This window comes from Hetaerina americana, unplaced genomic scaffold (genome assembly GCF_022747635.1).
Source record: "Hetaerina americana unplaced genomic scaffold, ioHetAmer1.1.p SCAF_5, whole genome shotgun sequence".
Taxonomy (NCBI): Eukaryota; Metazoa; Arthropoda; class Insecta; order Odonata; family Calopterygidae; genus Hetaerina; species Hetaerina americana.
Genome location: NW_027287095.1, coordinates 10,076,856 through 10,098,539, shown reverse-complemented (window position 1 = coordinate 10,098,539; position 21,684 = coordinate 10,076,856). Strand labels below are relative to the sequence as shown.

Genomic DNA, 21,684 nt, shown 5'->3' with positions numbered 1-21,684 from the left:
TAGCCAACCATTCAGATTTCATATCATTTCATTTAATATTTAATGCTTATTTCCTCTGGAAAAAGTCTTCTATGGTGCAATCGGCTGGTATTCAATCACCATAGATCTCCACACAGAGCCAATTTGCAATAACTTATTCCAGGCTTCTTGCCCACGAAAGTAACTCTTTACTATTCAAAGCCTGAAATAAACGGTCCATTTTTTGATTTAGAAACTCAGAGGATTGGTGATAATGGTTGACCCTGCTTGCGCCATTCCCGGAAAATCATCTCCACCCTTTTAGTCATCTCTTATGACACTATACGGAGAGGTAAAATGTATGTTAGGAGAAGGAAAATATAGATTCAGATGAGGTGTAGGGGCAAGAGATGAAATAAATCTATTGAGAGTAATTGGCGGAAGAAACACAGGAAAGAAACGTAAAATTTAAATTGAATACATTGACCTAGAGCAAGCTAGGGATAGATTCTGGTGGGTCAAATTAATGCTGATTCAGATTCAGTGATGCTGATTACTCTGCTGCTTATAATTACAAAAATTGAAATTTTGAAACAAAAAGAGCTGGCACCCTTTGTTAAAAATAAATACAATATTCATTAACTGATGGCTAAATTATTATTAAAATGATTCGACACACAGTTACTTACAAAATATTCCTTCATGGAGTTTACCCTTTGGATTGGCAGAATTTCATGGTAGATCACACAGTTTCAAAAACAAAATACAAACTAAAACAGTTTTTCAAAATATAGATTTCAGTTTGGTACAAGAATCCTTAGCCCTAACATTAAAATATAGATTGTAATTTGTTTTTAAAATTATATATATAGCAATGATTTTTGTAATTGGCATTCAAACAAAAGACATAAAATCACCTTTATACATATAAACACACACAAAGCAGTAACACCTCATACCCTGACAAAGGTGGTTGAGACCACCGAAATATAACAGTCTTAAGTTAGTCCTTTCTTTATAACATCTTTTTATTACATTTTTTCCACTAGTGATTCTAATTATGAATGTGCATTGGAAGAATACACAAGGATTATGAGGATGAAAGCTCAACCATCAAAACATCGACAACCATACTCATATAAGTGCCCTTGGACTCACATCTCCTTCTGCTTCTACCACCTATTGCTGCAAAACACTTATGAGTTTCACAAAAATCTTTTTACTTTTCCTCCAATGAAACACAAAACTGATTTAACTAAAAAGTGTAAATCAAAGATGCCTTCATGCTTGATACCCGTGGACTGAAGTTGTAATATCTTTTTATATACTTAAGATTCTTATTCCACAGGCTTACCAGAACTTTGAACATAATTTAAATACTTTGAGACAAATGCCTGCCATTCCAAGTTTTTAACGCACACATTTTAATGTAAACCAAACACAGAGCAAATCACTTTCCCTTTAAATCCTTTTCACAAAGAGCTTAAGTCCTGGGTATAGCATTTTGATCTACTGTAATTCACATTGACACATATTTGATGTTACTCCTCTATGTGGAGTCTGTTGAGACATTGGTGGGAGGAGAAGTGCATAAAAGGCATGTGGGTGCATGTTTGCACCCATTGTGCAAACATCCCATTGTCACCACTAGAGGAGGTGGTAATAAGCCATGTTCATAGCAATGTGGGAATTATTAAATGAATGGTATCATATACACAAAATGTAAATCACAAGAATATTGGTTATGAATACTGGTTATGAAAAGCACAGATGAGAGCAGCCTATCATCTGGAATCAGAGAACTTCGGTAAACGATGAGAGAATGTGAGATCCTTGCTCTGACAAAACATGACACCACGGTTATATGGGTTTAAGGGGGGGGGGGGGAATACATGAAATTTTCTTGCAGATGACTTCGCAGGGTTCAACTAGAATGGACGGGGTTGGATTCAGCCCATCAGTAACTCCCAGAGCCCCATGTGTTTTGTGAATCTATACGGTGCAATGCCAAATCTTTGTTTGCTTTATTACAACAGTCGTTTATAAACTCTATCTAACAAAAATAAGCCTTCAGTGTGACAAGAAGGCCAGTAAAAGAAAATTTCCCCTTTTGTATTGTGACAATGACATTGGCCTATGACCTTGCCATAGTCTCCACATGGGCCACAAGGTTCTTTTCTCATGAGATATTTGTAGAATTTAACAGAGCAGCAGTTTTTAGGATAATTCTCGGCCAAAACGTTCATCTTATGTGAAGTATGCAAGACAAGATCAAGTTAAACCATTTGTACTTCCACCTACGACCAGTAAAACCAGCTGATTGGCTCCAGCCATGCATGAAGGCCTCATCCTCAAGATATTTAAAAAGGACAGCAGTGTATGATGACTAACCAACACCACTGGAAAATGTATAAAAAGCCCCACAACCAAAACAAACTCATGAAAATGTCACTGCCAAAAAAATGCATGATGAGAATTACACATATTTAATTTTATATTTAATATTCAGTCTTCTGTCATTTTGAAACAAATCTAAAAGGTTAAGCACACTTGCCAATTACATTTCATTCACATTCAGCCACTCATTATCACAATAATACCAGTTCACATAGCCAGCATGTGAAAAGTAAAACATGATTCAGAGTTCTAGCTTTAACCTTGCAATGACACTTAGGACCAGTGAGTGGACACGTTTGCATCCAGTCATTGAGAATATAGGATTGCTTGTTGGACCATACAGCATATTTTTCAACACATCTCTGCAATGAAAAATTTCATTATATTAATTTAACTATTGAATGTATTTCTATGATTTATAAATATCCATATTACTACAATGGGAATGGGGGAAGTCTCCCTAAATATTAAGTTGCACTTAAAATGTTAGTTAAGTTCTTCAAAGTGTATTTTCTTTTTGTCAATGTATACATGTGAGCATTCTGTCCATATATCAGGCACCTACTAAACATGTGAGACTTATATAACTGGGATAATAAAATATGAAGATAATCACAGTCTTACTTACTCAATCATTCGACCTGTAGGATTTGAATATCCTTTAAGTTCAAACTGACGCTCTGCACACTTTCTGACATGCCTTTCCTCCAATGGCAAAAATGGAATGTGAAAATCAATTCCATCTCCACGAATTATGTCACTCTTGAAGAAACCACCTAGTAAAATTCCACAAATGTAAACAATGGTTGCAATGAAAAACTCACAAAGTCAAAAATAAAACAGAGCAAAATAGAAATACATTAAAGTAAATATCAGCAGGTGATCCCCTGTATTTTATTTCTAGAAAATATTTTACTTATTTACAGTATTAAAATCCCTCTTTAACGTTTACACTAACATTTTTCCTAAGAAAATGATACTTAGCCACTAAAGACAAATACAGGGTGTGGTAGCTCAATCCGGACGAATTTCAATTAATTGAATTTCTCGCCAACGTAGTTCCACTGGGGGTCGCAATAGGCGTCCTTGAGAGCTAGAGGCATCTAGTAAACAGTCATAACCTCAAAATGGCCGATTTTTTAGGTACAAGTGTGGAGTACAATTGAAGAGCCACTAGTGTCAAAAGCGTTTGCGGTGGTCATTCACCCAGTGAAATAGCTCGACTCTTCGGGTACCCCAGATCAACTGTTTACCTTATTATGGCTATGCATAATGCTTCGGAGTAGCCTGGGGAAGGTTTCGCTAACCCAGCAAGAAAATCTCATTTAAGGAAACGCGTGCTTGTCTGGATTTTAGCACAGCACCCTGTACATATATATATTATGAAATAGATTTTGAGATATATTATGAGATGAATTTTGGGTCATGTGAAATATGATTTAGGGACCAGAATGCATCTTCCATGGCCATAGTGTTTGACATAATTGGGAAGGGTTTTTAAAACAGATTTAAAATGCAGAACTTCAAACACCATAAAATGATAGATAATGATATAAAGATAAGTATGACAATTCTTGTTTTAATCTCCTTACTACTTTGGCCGCCTTATAAAACATTCCCTAAATAGGTGAAACATTCAACCTGTTCTAGTTTGCGCTCCGCAACTTCAATATTTATCTCATCCTTCCTGGCCTTCAACGTTTACCTTAGCCTTCTGAGGTACCTCATTACATTTTTGATTCTCATACCATACTTATCACACAGATTCTGTCATGTTCTCAGCAATAAGTGTAATTCATGGCTACCTGGCTACTACAGCTTCATCATCCACATATCTGGTGTGATCATTTCCCGACCAACTTCTATTCCTTCCACTAGCCCTTCCCATTCTTTTCGTACCATTTTCTCTGCATATAAACTGCACATGCCAACTTTCCATCCAGTATATGGGCAGTCTGAGGTACTAGGGCCAGTTAAATAGTTTCAATTAATGAAGGTCCAAAAGCTATAAACATTTTTTTTAGAAATATACATAATTTTCCAATTCTTCTAAGGAGAATGAATGTATAATGGCATATTCATTTTTTCATTCAATCTTACTCCTTTATCTTGCTGGCTTAAGTCACCCTTGAGTGCTGGATGTAAAGCATTAATCTACGGTTTCCAACATTATGTACCTACTTGTAGTACACTATAGCTAATGCTCTCAATAAAATCGCCTCACTTCCACAACAATTATTTCTGTTAATTTCTCTTGGCATATATTTTTTCATTTACACCACCTCAATTATCATTCCCAAGATTTCAATGATGGACAATACAGAGATTTTAAGTCCTGGCAACTACCAAATAGATATTTTGTTTCTATGAACGAAACACAACCTAACATCCTACTCCACAATAAGCCCCACTTCATCTGTGTATTTCCTTCCTCCAGTCCAACATCTTACTCTATTCCTGCCCTGTCCTCATCTGCCTAATATTCTCCCCTCTCTCAGTCTTCAACATCCCACTGCCAATCAATATGCCCTTCATTCATTTTTCCTGCTGCCTTTCTGATTTCTCCCAACAATCCCTTCACCCCACCATACCTAGCACTTCCTCAATTGTCTTCCTTTCTGTCCATTTCACCTTCTCTACATTTCAAAAGCCTCCAATCAACATCTTGCTACAGTGACCATGTTTCCATGCTGTATTTAAATACTATCTATATCAAAGTTTTGACAAGCCTTATTTTAACATCCTTATTCAACGTTCCTGTCAACCCCAGGGCTAACTGAAAAACTAGAGCTTGGTCATCAGCAAACCTAACTGATTTAACAAATTCCTCTCCGACTTTCATACCTACCCTCAGTTCTTCTCATGCCTCTTTAATCATTTCCTTCACATATCCATAGAATAGCACTGGTGATAATGGACAACCTTGCCTTACACTTCTTCCTAAACCTGCCCATCTGAATTTCCCCTTCCCCTATCCCACCTTAGCAGTCTGAGACATGAATAGGTTGCGGATTAGCCTCCTGTCTTTACAATGTATTCGTATTTTCTAGAATATACTCGTTAGTTTTTCTCAATCCACTCAATCAAATGCCTTTTCGAAATCTACAAAACAGACAAATACATCCTCATTGTATTCTATATTTCTCTCCATTAGTGATCTCATTACTACAATATACTGCACCAATTTCACCTTTCCTCTGCAAACTTTCCATATCCTTGCTCTGCAACATCCACCACGTTTCTTTTGCTTTATTTGTAACCCATCTCAATTTATTATGTATCTCTTTGGTCTTCCTTCGGCCTAACCCTGTGTTTACACTCAGCCATTTCCCTCTCCAATCTATCTTTGTAATCATCTCATCCATGATCCACGGTTTCCTTGTCCTGTTCCTGTTAACAGTTCCTATAGTTTCTTTTGTGGTTTTCAATATCCACAGTTTGATATATTTTCATTTTTCTTGGTTAGTATTCCACTCTTTTCCCTCATCCATAATTTTCTATACAGCCTGCTGATACTCTTTCCTTGTCAATCAATCTAATGCTTCTACATCCTATTTTCTAACTCACCGCCACTGCCTTGTCTTTTTGAAACGGAGGCTACACTCCATATTGACCAAATAATGGTCAGAGTACACATCTGCTCCCAGGAAGCAGTGTGAATAGCTGTTACTAAACCTGTGCCTGACGATAATATAATCTAACTTATACCTTACTGAGTCTTCTGGTATTTTCCATGCACACCTACACCTTTTATGGTGTCTAAACCAAGTGTTGGTGACGATTACCTCGCGCTTCCTGCAGAATTCAATTTCTCTCTCCCCATGTTCATTCCTTGGTCCTAAACCGTAATCCCTTCACCTCATCACCATCTCTTCCTTTGCGTACCCTCGCATTCCAATCCTCCATCACTATCAAATGTTTCTCGGCAGGAACACATGCGATTGTGTTCTCTAACTGATCGTATTATCTATCGACTTGATTGCTTGGTGGCATGTACACCTGAAGAATGATCAAGTCTGTCAGTTCTGCTTTTATCCCTACTAGTAATATTCTATCTGTTGCTTGCTCCAGGTTTAATATACTCCTTCCTACTTCGGATGCAATGTTATTGCAACTCCTGATTGGCTCTCATACCCTCTGCTATACATCACTGTAACTATCACTCCAGTAATCCCCGTAATCCTTCCATCTCATGGTGCATAGACCTAAAATATATGAGATATCCCATTAAAATCTGGAATGTCTGCCACAGTATTGCAAAAGAGTAATAACTTCCTCTGAAGTGCGCCGCAGAGGTACTCAAAAGTCCAACAGAATATGAACAAGCTATTTTTATTTGTCATGTGGAAATGATGCAACTTAAGAAGAGTAATAAGATCCTACATAAAACAGAAAAAGTTTCACTGTACAAGACATTAGAGTGCCAGTCTAATTAACTACGCTGACCAGATAAACTATCAACTATGTGGCTTTCAAAATTAAAAAAAAAAGCAGACTTATGGTGCTCCTCTAATTTATGTGAGAACACTATTTTCTTGCATGTAGCAGTTAATAGGTGGCAAAGTTGTAAATATTTATTTTATAAAAATGCCTATTGTCTGCAATTTAATTCATTTTTTGGTTCTTTCGGCAATTTCTTGAGACTGTGAGAGAAGAAGTGACATAAATAACAGTGAATGGTGTTGTAGTTCATCAAATAATTTTGTTAATTCTGTTAAGAATTAATGATAATTAAAGACTAGAGGAATATCACAACAAAATAAGGATAGCATGAATACTTCAGTGCAAAACCTGGCGCTCACCACTTGTGGTATTCAGTGAAAAAAATTGTGAACAAATTGCTAGCATCAAGTGAGCCGTTTGCCAACCCTTCAACTGAGAAGGGATTATTCCGAATGAATATGTCCCCTAAGGACAAACAGTGAATGTGCAGCACCACACAAAGGTTTTGAGAAGGTTAAGACACATGCTGCGGAAGAGACGACAAATTTTGAAAAACAAGTCTTGGTGCTTTCATCACAGAAACGTACCGGTGCACACATAATTGATCATTTTTTGCCATTAGAGAGTTTTTTTGCCAAAAACAGCACACCCTTGATCCCTCAGCCACCATATTCTCCAGTTCTTGCTCCAGCATACTTTTTTCTATTAATTAAGATGACATACACCTTGAAAGGACACCCATTTGAAACCAATGGAGACATGCAAAAAAATTGCACCGCAGACTTTAAGGCTATCCCGAAAGAAGTGTTCCAACAGCATTCGACAGCAGGAATAAAAATTTCAGAGCCTTGTCTTTGCGGCCAAGGACTTATATTTTGAAGGCGATTAGCATGATTAAAGGGCAACTAATAAAACCAAGTATTTATTCAGCAAGTCTTATCTTTTTTTTTACAGACCTCGTAAATATTCAAACTAAGGAAATTTTCTCTTCTAGGATTGTGAAGTTTATTTCATTCACATCAGGAAACATTAAGTAAACACAGCGAATGTATGAGTTTTTATGTATAACAACTTTTATGAATCATCACCTAAGATTCCACCCCCTTGCTATTTGCTAATGCTTTCCTATGTAACAGGTGAAAGTTGAAGGTCGAAACATATAATATCATGCCCATGCAATTTGCTGACAGTAGATGTGGGTGCCTAACATGAAATTAATTGCCATGAAAGAGTTTAAAAATAATTTGGAGAATATCTTGAACCTAGAATTTTGAATTAAAGAATTCCTCAAGCATAAAAGGCCAACAAAGATTAAGACTCTCTTATGTAACAAGAATACAGAGGACATCCATTGCACATGGATGCAATCATGACAATTACAGGCCCAAACAACAATTTTTTTTTGTTAACTGAACATTATCAAAACATCAATGTGATAAACTTAATAGCTAACAGGTGGGGCCCCATCAGGATAAAAAGACATAATTTCTAATTCCGAATAAAGGGATTCGCCATGTCTTATAAACAACAACTATCAACAGTTTTTGCACGCAATTACTCATTTTTAATGGTCTCACTCATCTGCTACATTAAGTTAGTATCTGTAACACTAAAAGATTTCAATTTCTATGCTCCAAATTCAAAAATCTAGGAAATCAAATGCTATGCAGTGATATAAAATATTTTGTTTTTAGGCATACATCCATCATTTACCCAACATTTTTTTCTTATTTTCAAGCAGCAGCAGCCTGTACTTACATTTTGAGAAAGAATGCATTAAACCAATGGTATCCCACTGCAAAGGGCTTTCAGTCCATATCAATCTGTGGCATATGCATATGTATCACACAAAGAAATTTAACCAGTCGTGAAACTTTTGATAAGTTTAAAAAAATAAAAATTCTCTTAACGACAGTAATTAGCCGCTATGCCTTAGTTTCAAGGGCCATCAAATGAAAACAAACTATTAGAGTAGTAGTTTTATAGGAGGCGACCGACAGCTAAGGTCATTTGCGCCATTAGGGATGGACAGGAAAGGATGAAGGGTGGAGAGTAACCCGGCATCAGTATTAGCCAACTCTTGTGGAAAGGCACCAAGGGGTCCAAAGTTTAGCTCCCTATCTGACGGACGTCGTACTCAATCAAAGTGCTCTGCACAAAGCACCTCGAGTAGGGCTCGAGATGCCACTGAAAAAACATTGGTAGTCTCCAGGGTTTGAACCTGAGCTCTCTCTTGAACTCTCCGTGGGAAGCCTGTACGTTAGCCAGGTTAGGGAGTTAGATTCTTAATTATTTGGTCTTCAAGGTTCATGGGATCAAAAAAGCAATACACAAACAGAGTGGAGCAGAGATACCCAAAAATGTTAGGGTACCCTTAAGTGATGTTGCATTACCCATAAATGTAATAAGACCAAGAGAATACCTAATTTTGTGCAATATAGAATGAATGTTTATTCTGCTCATGCTTTGTTCTGTTTGAATATTACACGCTCGACAACCCTCTTAAAAGTAATGTTCAAAGGGGCCTCCAGATGGTAATAAAGCTAAATTGCTATATTTTTTGACATCTTCAGGAATTACACAAAGTTGGTTTAATGCAGAAAAACAGCAACTACCACTTCTGTAAAGCTTCTGTTCTGAAAAATGTGTGAGCCCGGTGGGGTAGCTGAAAAATATTACAAAGGCAATGGAGACTATGAAGACAACATAATATAAAAAGAGGGAGACTTCTGGTGAATAACATGAGGGAGAGACTATAAATGACTCCCTCTGAGGCCTTGATTGCTCACATGGACTGCCTTTTGAGCAACCATGGCAAATTAATGATTCCAGCACAGTATAAATAAGCTACAATGACAAATCCTTGGAAGATGGATAGTCATCATAATGGCAAAAGACATTCTTACTACGCGCTGGTGTGAGAATGATAAACGAACTGCATGCAAAAGGAAAGGCATCATATGAAACTGAGGGTGACATATACAAGCATCATGAGAGGTTGCAGACAATTTTCATGATGATTTCTCACTTCAGTTACCAAAACGGTAAAAATAATTTTAAAACAAAAAAGTTTTTTGTTAAAAATGAAATTATATCTCCCCCTTACAGATTCACTAACTTACAAATTTTGCATAAAAAGTATCGGTAAGAATTTTTTTCTATTGTGTACGTGAACTGCTGAGTTCAGACTGTCGGTTAAGTGGGCTCATGATTGCAGATCGTATTACCATTGAAAAGATGACAGTCCACACATTATCACTGAAAATCTGGTGATGCAAAAGATCCGCACAAAACTCGCCCCTAAGATCTTGACAGATGACCAAGAGCAGAGTCGATTGTCTGCTTGCAAAGACCTTCTACAATTGCATCGCGATGATTCTCCAACCCCCTTACAGTCCCAACTTGGCATCAGCAGACTATTTCCTATTCCCAAAAGTAAAATTCTCAATCAAAGGACACCACCATGGGATCCAAGTGCCGTCAAATAAGCTTGCACGCATACCCTTAAGACCTTCAGGAATTTGCCAACCAGGGAGCCTTTGAGTCATGGAAAAGACGCTGTAAAAAGTGTGCCCACACTCAAGGGATGCACCATGAGGATTTTGAGGCATCGCAGCAAGAATATCTGAAATAATCTACGTTTCCAAAAAGTTTCCCGATACTTTTTATACAAACCTTGTATTTAGTGATATATTCTCACTGTATAGAAAATTCGGAGTGCATTTAGGAAATCAGTGTCCAACATATAACTAAATAACTTAAAAGCAGCCATCCACCACCTTCCACAACATTTTTTGCCATGGTAATTTTTCATGACAGTATAATTGTTCACCAAATTAGAATAAAGAATATTTAATAATTTTAATAAATCTAACAACTAGCTTAGAATAGATGACATTACTTAATTGGACTACATACCCGCATTAAGGATGCACAATTACTTCTTTTACATATTCAAATCTACAGAGGTAACTGAAAATAATACATACCTTCTTCATTGAACAAACTTAAAGATATTTCATCATGAAAATCCTCAAATTTGAGTTTATCTCTAATGACACCCTCTTCATGCAAGTCCAGCATACGTTGCCCAATCGCTGATCCACCAGTATTAGTTAGAAACAGAAAGATTGCATTCCTATAAATTAGAGAAATTGTTTACCACATGACATCAAATGTTAAAACAAAGTGAGGGCTACTAAAATGATTTATGGACTAGTGAAATCTATAATAATCAAAGGCATCACATGCATGCCCTTTGCTGATGACGCAATATCCCTGCAAATTTTAGAGAATTAAATTCTGCATTGCCATTCATCAGCATGCAAGGCTTGTTCACATAATTCATTAGCCTGATAAGGTATCTTTTATCTTCCAGTACAATTAATGTCAAACACTCAAGTTCCATCATCTTTTTAACATAACTCGGGTAAAATATATGCCTCCTTCTCCCACTGCAATGCTAACATGCAATATATAAGCTTGCCTAAAATTTAAGCTACAAAGTAATTTGCAATCATGAATGCAAGGCATTACATTTTGTGAAAAGCATTTCGTCACATTTTCCAGAATTGTACTGGCACACAATAAAATTTTATGGTTATTAGTTTTCATATGTAAAATTAGGTTTGAATACGAGTATATTTAAAACAGCAGTTGACAGCATGGTCAGGTATTGAGGTACCCCATGGGCAAGTTGCACAAACTGCAAGTGATGGACATTTTTTGTGAATGAAAAATCTGTAATGCCATTCAGAGCCCTCCTGCCTTATGGTGTTACATGCAATGATTTATAATATATAATCGGGCGACAAATAAAGCAAGCAAAGCATGGTGGAAGACCCAGTGTGAAGATTTGGAAAGTTTTCAGAGGAAAGGTAAAATTGGTCTGCTATACAGCAAGGTTAAATCACTATTGGGAAGTAAGAAGGGAAGATCTGTGCTAACAGTTAGAGATATGTCGGGTAAGATAATAGTTGACACAGGAAAGATCCAAGAGATATGGAAGGAATTTATTGAAGAACTGTATGGTAAAAAACTTAGGCCAACACAGTTAGACATAGAAAAGGAACATGACATAGAATTAGATATCTCAGCCCCAGGCACACTTGACAATGAGATAGAAAGGGCATTAAGAGAGATTAAATCAAATAAGGCCATGGGGATTGAAAACATTCCTGCGGAACTACGAAAAGGTTTAGGAAAATGTGGGAGGAAGAGTCTACATAACTGATTAGTAGTTTCTATGAGGAAGGAAATTGGCCAGAAGACTTAGTTAGATAAGTGCTAGTTCCTATTCCAAAAAAGGTAAAGGCTACACCACGTGAGGACTAAAGAACAATAAGTTTGATATCTCATGCAGCTTCAGTTGCTCTCAGGATCATCAAAAAAAGAATAGAGGTATGCATGATATCATTGCAGTAATGAGATCACTAATCGAGATGAATATAGAATAAAATCAGAACATATTTGCCTGTTTCATAGATTTCGGAAAGGCATTTGATAGAGTGAATTGGGAAAAACTAATGACTATAATGCAGAAAATAGGAATAGATTGGAGGGACAGGAGGCTAATCTGCAATCTGTACATGTCTCAGACTGCTCAGGTGCAAGTGGGGAACAGATAGTCCAGATGGGCAGTGTTAGGAAGAGGTGCAAGGCAGGGTTGCTCATTATGAATGAAAGTCGGAGGGGAATTCGTAAAATCAGTTAGGTTTGCCGATGACCAAGCTCTTATTTGTCGGTCAGCCAAGGTGTAACAAGCATTATTGAGTGAATTGTAAATTCAGTGCAATGCACATGGGATGAGAATCCATATTAATAAAACAAAGTTAATGTGATTTTTTGTTGTCTCAGGCGTAACTTTGTGGAATTTGCATCACATATTGAAATGTAATGAAATAATTGACTTTGTAATTCCAGACACTTTATTTAAAAACACGACCCAGGTTTCGACTTTGAACGTCATCATCAGGTGGTCCTCATAGAAGCGCGCTGGCTATATATACCTTCTGATCATAGGAGGGGGGGGGGGTTGGTCAGAGAGGGAGGTTGGAGGGGTAAAAAGGTTACAATGTAGCTGGGAAGAAAAGAGAATTACATTTTTGATTTAGAAGAGTGGTAGGTCTAGGAGTGGGGAGTGGGAGGGATACAAAATTTCGTTGGCAAGATCATCTTTCCAACGGACACATTTCAAAATTTCTAACTGCTCCAAAGCATCGATCGATCGAAAAAGATAAAGTATTCTACCGAGTACGAGGCCTTAAAGTCCATTAAACATTCAGTGACAGAGAAAAATTTGATCATCCAGAAAGCAGACAAAGGCAGCGCAGTGGTTGTATTAGAACGAAATACCTACATCACGAAATGCGAAGACTTCATCAGGGACAATAACATTGAAGTACTTCATTCAGACCCAACCCCCAAGTTTCAACAAGAAAATAAGAAAGTGATTAAATCTTGTGACATGTTATTCAAAAGTTGTGAAATGTTGAAACTAGTGCAAATGAATCCCTCAGCACCACGGTTTTTCAGGCTACCTAAAGTTCACAAAAATGGGATTCCGATCAGGCCTGTAGTATCAAATATGTCAGCTCCCAACCACATACTAGCGAAAAGGCTTAATGTACTCTTCAGGGAGGTTTCCAAATTTTCCACGGAATATGGTGTAGTGAATTCCTTGGACCTTGTGAACAAACTTATGAAAAAGGTCATCCCGAAAAAGTGCATGCTTGTTTCCTTTGATATACACAACCTTTTCACCAACGTGCCACCCATGGAAGCGGTGAACCTTGCCGAAGACATCCTCATCCGGAAATCCATTCCAGTACCAGTTATAAGTGAACTTTGTGCATTGCTTAAGACGTGTGTTTCCCAAAATTATTTCATTTTTAATTGTACCTATTTCCAACAACCCAATGGTTTAGCCATGGGCTCGCCCTCGTCCCCACTCCTGGCCAATATGTATATGGACAATTTTGAAAAAGTTTTGTTCTCCTCAGCTCACCCTCTCATTAATAATGTATTTTGTTGGCTAAGATATGTAGACGATGTCTTCTGTGTGTGGACAGGTTCTGATAGGCAACTAGATCAGTTTCTAGCACATCTAAATTCTATCAATTCTAATGTACAATTCACGTGTGAAAAAGAGGAAAAAGATTCCCTGAATTTCCTCGACCTATCCATTTCTAAAGACAAAGATGGGTTACAGTATTCCATTTTTAGGAAAGAAATGTATACAGACCAATTAATTAATTCCTCTTCAAGGCATTGCTTCACCCAAAAGCTTTCGGCATTTCATGCAATGATCCACCGTTTGACCGCTATCCCTATGTCAAAATTCAATGTAAATAAGGAACTTAATGTAATTAAAACGTTAGCAGTAAACAATGGTTATTCAGAAGATCTAATAAATAAACTTTACCGGAATAAACTTACAAAAATAGCCTTAAGCCACATTTACAACCCCGAACATGTAAATGATCCCACCGCCAAATGGCGGAGAATACTATATCTTGGGACTATTTCTCAAAAAGTAATTAAAAGTTTACCTAAAGAAAAAATTAAATGTGCCTTTTACAGTCATTCAAGCCTTAAGAACCTGATCTCTCACACTAAGACAAAGTCCCCGAAAACGAGAGGAGTGGAGTGCATGAGTTAAAGTGCTCGGATTGTAGCACAAAGTATATTGGGCAAACAGGACGGAAATTTAAAGAAAGGATTAAAGAACACCAAACATGTGTAAAAAATAAGAACATAACATCCCTCTTTGCAAAACACCTCATCGAAAGTGACCACAAAAGTGACTTTGTGACAAAAATTATTCATTTTGAAGAAAAAGGTCAAAGGCTCGATGCTTTGGAGCAGTTAGAAATTTTGAAATGTGTCGGTTGGAAAGATGATCTTGCCAACGAAATTTTGTATCCCTCCCACTCCCCACTCCTAGACCTACCACTCTTCTAAATCAAAAATGTAATTCTCTTTTCTTCCCAGCTACATTGTAACCTTTTTACCCCTCCAACCTCCCTCTCTGACCAACCCCCCCCCTCCTATGATCAGAAGGTATATATGGCCAGCGCGCTTCTATGAGGACCACCTGATGATGACGTTCAACGTCGAAACCTGGGTCATGCTTTTAAATAAAGTGTGTGGAATTACAAAGTCAATTATTTCATTACATTTCAATATGTTAATGTGATTTTCATGATGAAAAAAGGCTAAGCTAAACATAAAATAGGAGAGCTAAAACTGGAACAGGTGGAACAGTTCACATATCTCGAAAGTGTTTTGGACCAACAACATCAAAGTAGTTGGGATGAAAGAAGAAGAATTACGCTCGCCAAAGAGGCTTTCACAAGGAGGAGGGCATTTATGACCATTTATGACAGTAGGTGCGGAAACGTGGTTACTGAAGCAGGATGAAAGAAGTAGAATGGAGGCTTTTGTAATGTGGGTGTGGAGGATGGAGAAGGTGAAATGGACCAAAATGAAAACAAATAAGGAAGTAATAAGTATGGTAGGCGAGGCAAGAGGCTTGTTGGGAGAAATCATAAGGAGGCAAGAAAAATGGATGAAAGACATGTTGATTGGCAGTGGGATGTTGAAGACTGTGATAGAGGGATTCTCCCTATCATTCTTTACCACGTTTACCACTACACAAATGAAGGAAGGGCATGAATAGAATAGGGATGTTGGATGGGATGAAGGGAGGAGGGAAGTACAGAGAGATGAAGAGGGACTTGATGTAGAGTAGATTGCTGGATTGTTTTGTTAGAAGTCACAAAATATTAATTTTGAAGTTGTGTCCATCCAAAACCTACCTTAACCTGTAGATTACTCAATAATAATAGTATATCATAGCATATATAGTGTACATGATCTGCTATAATATAGCATATTGTCTATGCTAGATATATGAAGTGGGTATAATGATTCGAATAAAATTTTCAGGTCTGGAAAGAGGCAGAGACTCGTATAGTCATATTTTCAGGACATCTTTGTGAGCAAGAAAGAAGATGGAAGCTTAGGCCCTCAGTCTAGAGAAAGAAAACACATGCAGACTAACACCTGCATGCTTCTTCCACCCACGACAATCTTCTACAGAAGGATGGATCGCTGAAAACCCTGATACATCAACTTGTCACTATTTTAAAATGAGAAATCCACTAGCAAGAAGGACAACTAGGTTATCCCACTTTATCAGCAGGGGTAATAGAAAATCAAAGCTTTTACAGTGCCAATCATGAAGGGATATCATACTGATATACAAAAATAGTTCTTAATATATTTGAAAACATAAATAAATAAGGCAAACCTGTAATCAACACCTTCAATCACAGAATGATAATCCAGAAATGGCTTGATAACATCGATCAATCCTACAGGCCATTTATCACATTCGTCAAAAATAAATAATGTATGTCCACAATCAGAGACATTTCCACGAATCCATGTGAGAAGGTCTTTCTGTAAAACATAATGTTTCTCACATAATGAACAGTAAAAATAGATGGGTTTGAACATTAATACCAATTTTCTTGTGATATAAAGCAAATTGGTACATTAAAATGCATGCATTTTTCCAATGATGATTATTATTATCATAATAGAATACAACTGGCAGGTATTTGAAAAAACAGCAGGTATTTGGAAAATTTTAAAGTAATAGAAAGCTTTGAAAACCTTTCAAACTTAAAGCTCATGCGAAAAACAAAAATTTAAATGCTGAATGAAACAAATTAGTCAAGGTCTTACTCTGTATTTTTTCACTTCATCACCATCGGGGAAGGAGGCTCGCCCAGCAAAGACATGGACTAATGGCGAGCGCATCCCTTGCTTGTAGAGACTCTCTGCAATCATTTCACTGACATAGTTCTTACCCGTCCCAGTCCATCCATGCAGTCCAATACCAAGGGCTTTCTGTGATTTATGCGTACGATGACTAGAAAGAGCTTCGACAAGAAGTGATGCCGCTATGTGCTGTCCAAAAAGCTTATCCTTCAACAGCTTAGTAAGATTCTCCTCCACTAGAAGCAAAATGTACGAAGGACTTGATATCAACATTGGGAAATAATATTCTAAAAGATTTGTGGCATAAAAATGTTCATAATCTACACATTACTCTTGTCGACATGTGAAAGCACAACATATAGTTAAACCACTATAACATCATGCAAATGTCCGTAAACATTAATAAGGGCCAACCCTAATCCTCTGGTCCATCAGCCACCCTTTTTTAATAATCCCTTTACATTATCCTGCTTATCATGAACATAATATAATTATGTATGCGATTTTACAATAACAGGTTAGACACACAACAAAAGGATTATCACTTTTTTTTTAGAATGTGTGTCCACATTTGCATGGATGGGTCAAACCAATCAGTGAAACCACTTTTACTCTAACATCCCAAGTTTTTGTGGGAATTTTCACAACACAGGTCAGGTTAAAGAGTCAGAAAAGTCAATTCAATTAATTATTATTGGTATTCTATCATTCCAAGTAGGTTTCCGGCAGACACAAACTTAACATCCCTACATTCATTCCTCAGCCTCACCTAAAAAGAGAGTTTGAAACCTCATACTATCATAAATCCTTCAATCCAGCATACTTTGTCCCTTCCCTTCATTCTCTCCCAAATGACTTTCCTGCACCTCCCCACACCACACTTACCAAACATTCTCCCCTCTATCATTCTTAAACTTTACATCGCTTATCAAAATTCTCTGCATCCACCTTTCCTGCTTTCTTCGGATTTCTCCCAACAATCCTCTCTCCTCCTCACAATGCCTAGCACTTCCAGTTTATTTTCTCCATTCTTCTCCACACACGTCTCAAAAGCCTCCACAATTCATGTTTAACCTCTAGTCTCTATGACTAAGTTTTCCCTCTGTACAAAACCACACACCAAATTAATGTTTCTCTAAGTCTCTTCTTGGCATCATTACTTACGGTATCTCTTCATTTGATTTTCTTTGTGTCAAATAAATTTTTCCCATCCTTCTCAACAACTCCATCTCAAAAACCTCCATACACACAGATCACCTTGCTCCATTGATTTAGTTTCCTAGCTGTACAAAATGACACTTCATACCAATATTTTCACTAGTCTTTTCTTCACTTCCATATTTTACATCCCTGTCATCTAATTACTAACACAATTCTTCTTCTAGTATCTCATTTACTGTGACCATCTTGGTTCAAGACACTTTCAAGTAGCTAATCTAGTTTTTATACTCCAAATTTAGGGAATAACTTACCATAGACTTCCTCCTCCTCAAAAACCTCAGGACATTTGTTGTTTTGTTTACATTAATCTTCATAAGATACTTATTACACACTATCTAATGCACTCAGCAATGATTGTAACCTCTGCTCTGACTGGCTAACTAAAGCCTGATCATCCACACATCTTACTGATATCATGGACTCCACACCTCCCCTAACATTACCTGTGCAAATATTTTGAAAAGAACCAGTTACAGTAAGCATCCCTGTCTCACTCCCCTACCAGCACAGCCCATGCTTACTCTCCATCTGTCAGAGGCATCTGAGCAGGCTGAGAAATGTACAGGTTGCATATAAGCCACCTATCCCTCCATCTACTCGTGTTTTCTGCACACCATACATTCATTAATTTTACATAATTTATTCTATTGAGCACCTCCTCAAAATCCATGAAACAAACAAATATATCTTGATTATACTCTCTGTTAGTAACCCAGATGTTCCTCTCTTTTAGTGACCTCATTACTGCTATGGCTTCACACATACCTCCGCCCTTCCTAATTCCAAAAGAAACATCCCCTAAGTAGTCATTTACCCCCTCTTCATCCTCTCATTGATGATCCTGAGAGCCACTGCAGCTGCATGCAATATCAAACTTATTGTTCAATAGCACTTAAATATGGCTGCCTTGCACTTTTTGAAAATGTAATTAACACTGATCTGATGAAATCTTCTGGAGACATATTTTCCTTTACAAATTTAATGAAACAACCCATAAAATCTGTTCCCTCCACATTTTCCTAAACCCTTAAGTAGTTTCATGAGAATGTTATTCAGTCCCAAAGCCTTATTTGATTTCTATCCCACCATCAAGTGTGCCTGGACCCAAGCTATCCTCATCTATATCATATTGGCATTCTAAATTGGCATGTCTAAATTTACTGGCCTAATATTCTTATCATATAGATCCTTAATGTACTATTTCTATTTCTTTTAAATCTTCCTGGGGCCAAATGAAAATTTCCCTTCCTTTTCTTTCATTGTTTAAACAAATTTTCCCTTTTAATTCCTGACAGTGCATCCTTCTTCCATTATAGTGAACCGATTTCACCTGTCCTCTGTAAACTCAACCTATCCATAAATGCACCCTATGCCATGCTTCTTTCGCCCTGAGTTTCCCCCCTCAGTTTATTATTTAACTCTTTGTTATTCCTTCTTCGTAATTTGATTTTTATATTCTTCCATCCCCTCCTCTAACCTATCTTCTTCATCATCTCACCTGTAATTAATTTTTTCCAAGTAATTTTCCAATTTACTATTCCTATAGTTATATTTGTAGTTTTCAATATCCCTTTTCTGAATTAATCCCTGTTTATTCCACTTCACCTGTCTCTCTGAGCACACCCATTGAATTTTTCCATTGCTTCTGGGCACTCCTTCCTATTAGTCCCAGTTAATGCTTTTACATTCCATTTCCGCATCTATCTTGTGTTTTTCCCCCTTGGTCTAAATTTTACAATTAACTTGCACTAAATTATGATCTTAATCAGCATCAGTTTCCAGAAAACTGTGCAAACTGATTACGCTACTCCTAAATCTGTCCCTAAACATAATATAGTCTTACTGATATCTCTCCATATTCCTGGGCATTTTCCACACGTGCCTACATCTGTTGTGCTGTCAAAACCATGAGTTAGCTATAAATAAAACATTCCTCTACGAGGCCATTCCTTAATTCTTAAACCATTGTCCTCTATCTCACTATCTCCCATCCCTTTTTCCACCCCAACACCCCAATCCCTTATCACTATCAAATGCTTCCTTACTTCCCATTATAAAATTACATTCTATCTTCAAACAGATCATATACCCTAAAATATTTACTGAAAATGTCACGTTTTCTTTTACAGGTTGAGTTATTTGAATTATTCCTTTGAAATGATTTAAACAAATGTTGGATCAAATAACATTATAAACATAACAATTAATATTGAACAAAACTGATTCCATCAATATTCAACATTATCATGAAGATTTTACAGTTTTCAAATATTCTTTGTCTTAAACTCGATCAAACAATGGAACAAATCAAATAAACTTTAGTTAAAGGGTGTATAAGGGGGTAGGCGTTAAAATAGAACAAAAGATAAATAGACAACAAATTAGTTTTGGACCTTTCTATATCCCTTCAGTATATATCTTAGAATATAGTTTCCAAAGTACTTATAAATATTTTAACTTACTTCTGGCAAGGGAAAACATTATAGAGCATTCCATCGGAGAAAATAAGTTAGACAGAGAAATCCACACGAGCTGTAGCAATAATTATTAGGCGGGTGGGGGTCGACCGACAGCTAAGGTCATTTGCGCCATTGGGAATAGGTGGTTTATTCGGTAGTGGTGGAATAATCAGGCATCACAGGAAGGGTGGAGAGAAACCCGGCGTCCACATTAGCCTACTCTTAACGACAGGCACCAAGGGGTCCACAGTTTAACGTCCCATCCAACGGACAGTGTACTCTACTTGAAATGCTCTCCACATAACATCGCAAGTTGGGATACCTCTGAAAAATCCAGCCACCTCCGGGATTCCAACCCGGACAGTCAGGGTGGGAAGCTACACAATATGTGCTGGGGAAGATAAGAAGTTGCTCGGGAAATTCTAACAGGCAGAAATGAAGTATGGAGGTTATACTGATACGCAGAGAGATAATGAACACTGACAAAGAGGGGAAAATGCTGATTAAATGGTAAAAATAAAGGAAGTTACTTTCAGATGGGCATTGCGGGTGGCAGAAGGTATAATGAACTGAGAAAGCAACTGTTGCAAAGCAAAAGAAATGTATGCTAGATGAAGAGTTTCAATTTCACAAGGATGAGATATGGTGTTCAATGACAGTCTAAAACCTAACGAACTGAACAGAAGACTACTAAGTATTTAAATACATAGACATACGAAGAGATAACGCCTAGGAAAAGGCCCGAGAAATGGAGTAATCCAAATGCTATTGTACTCACCATTATCATTTAAATGAAAATCACAACAATTTACACCACTGCAAACTGCATTCCCCACAGATTGAACTCCCCATTTGAAAGTATTCTTGATTGATGAGAAAAAACAAAACGCTGGAGAAAACCCCAATGTCAGCAGTAGTAAATGAAACAACAGGTGATAGACTATAACAGTATAGTCCATTCTCCTTAGATAAATCATGATCAAAATAATGTTCTCACAATTTGAAGACAATAATTATTACCCAAAATTCGCTCAAAAAATTAAACAAACAAGTTTACTACACTCATTTTAGCACTGATATTGCATGCAACTTCACACAAAAAGATAAACAAATTCCTCAGACAAAATACCGAATTCACATTACCGTCCCTAGCGGCTATTTCTGAAGCATGCCACGACTAGGGAAGGACCTAAGGCGATGAGCACCCAACGATAAGTTTTCCCGAATTTTCATAGGTGTCAGCAGGGGTGATAAAACAACTTGTATGCAGGGACCGCCTCTGGTGAGTCGTACCATGAAATAACACCATTGCTCTTACATTCTGCTGCGCAGAAACAAAGTAATATAGTTGAAACTTACCAGAGATCAGGAACGGCGCTATTTTTAAATTAATTAATTAAACGGTGCTGAAGTTTGC

At 37.2% G+C, this 21,684-nt stretch overlaps 1 protein-coding gene across 1 annotated transcript; it reads right to left on the bottom strand.

The window, feature by feature from the left end:
• Nucleotides 1–592: 592 nt before the first annotated feature.
• On the bottom strand, nucleotides 593–21,432 carry LOC139694053 (torsin-1A-like). The gene is made up of 6 exons (XM_071592470.1): nucleotides 21,046–21,432; nucleotides 16,552–16,823; nucleotides 16,112–16,263; nucleotides 10,788–10,936; nucleotides 2,984–3,131; nucleotides 593–2,717 (listed from the first exon to the last, which is right to left on the bottom strand). The coding sequence occupies exons 1-6, from the start codon at nucleotides 21,242–21,244 to the stop codon at nucleotides 2,597–2,599; spliced, it is 1,041 nt and encodes a 346-aa protein (XP_071448571.1). The 5' UTR covers nucleotides 21,245–21,432; the 3' UTR covers nucleotides 593–2,596.
• Between the last annotated feature and the right edge of the window lie 252 nt (nucleotides 21,433–21,684).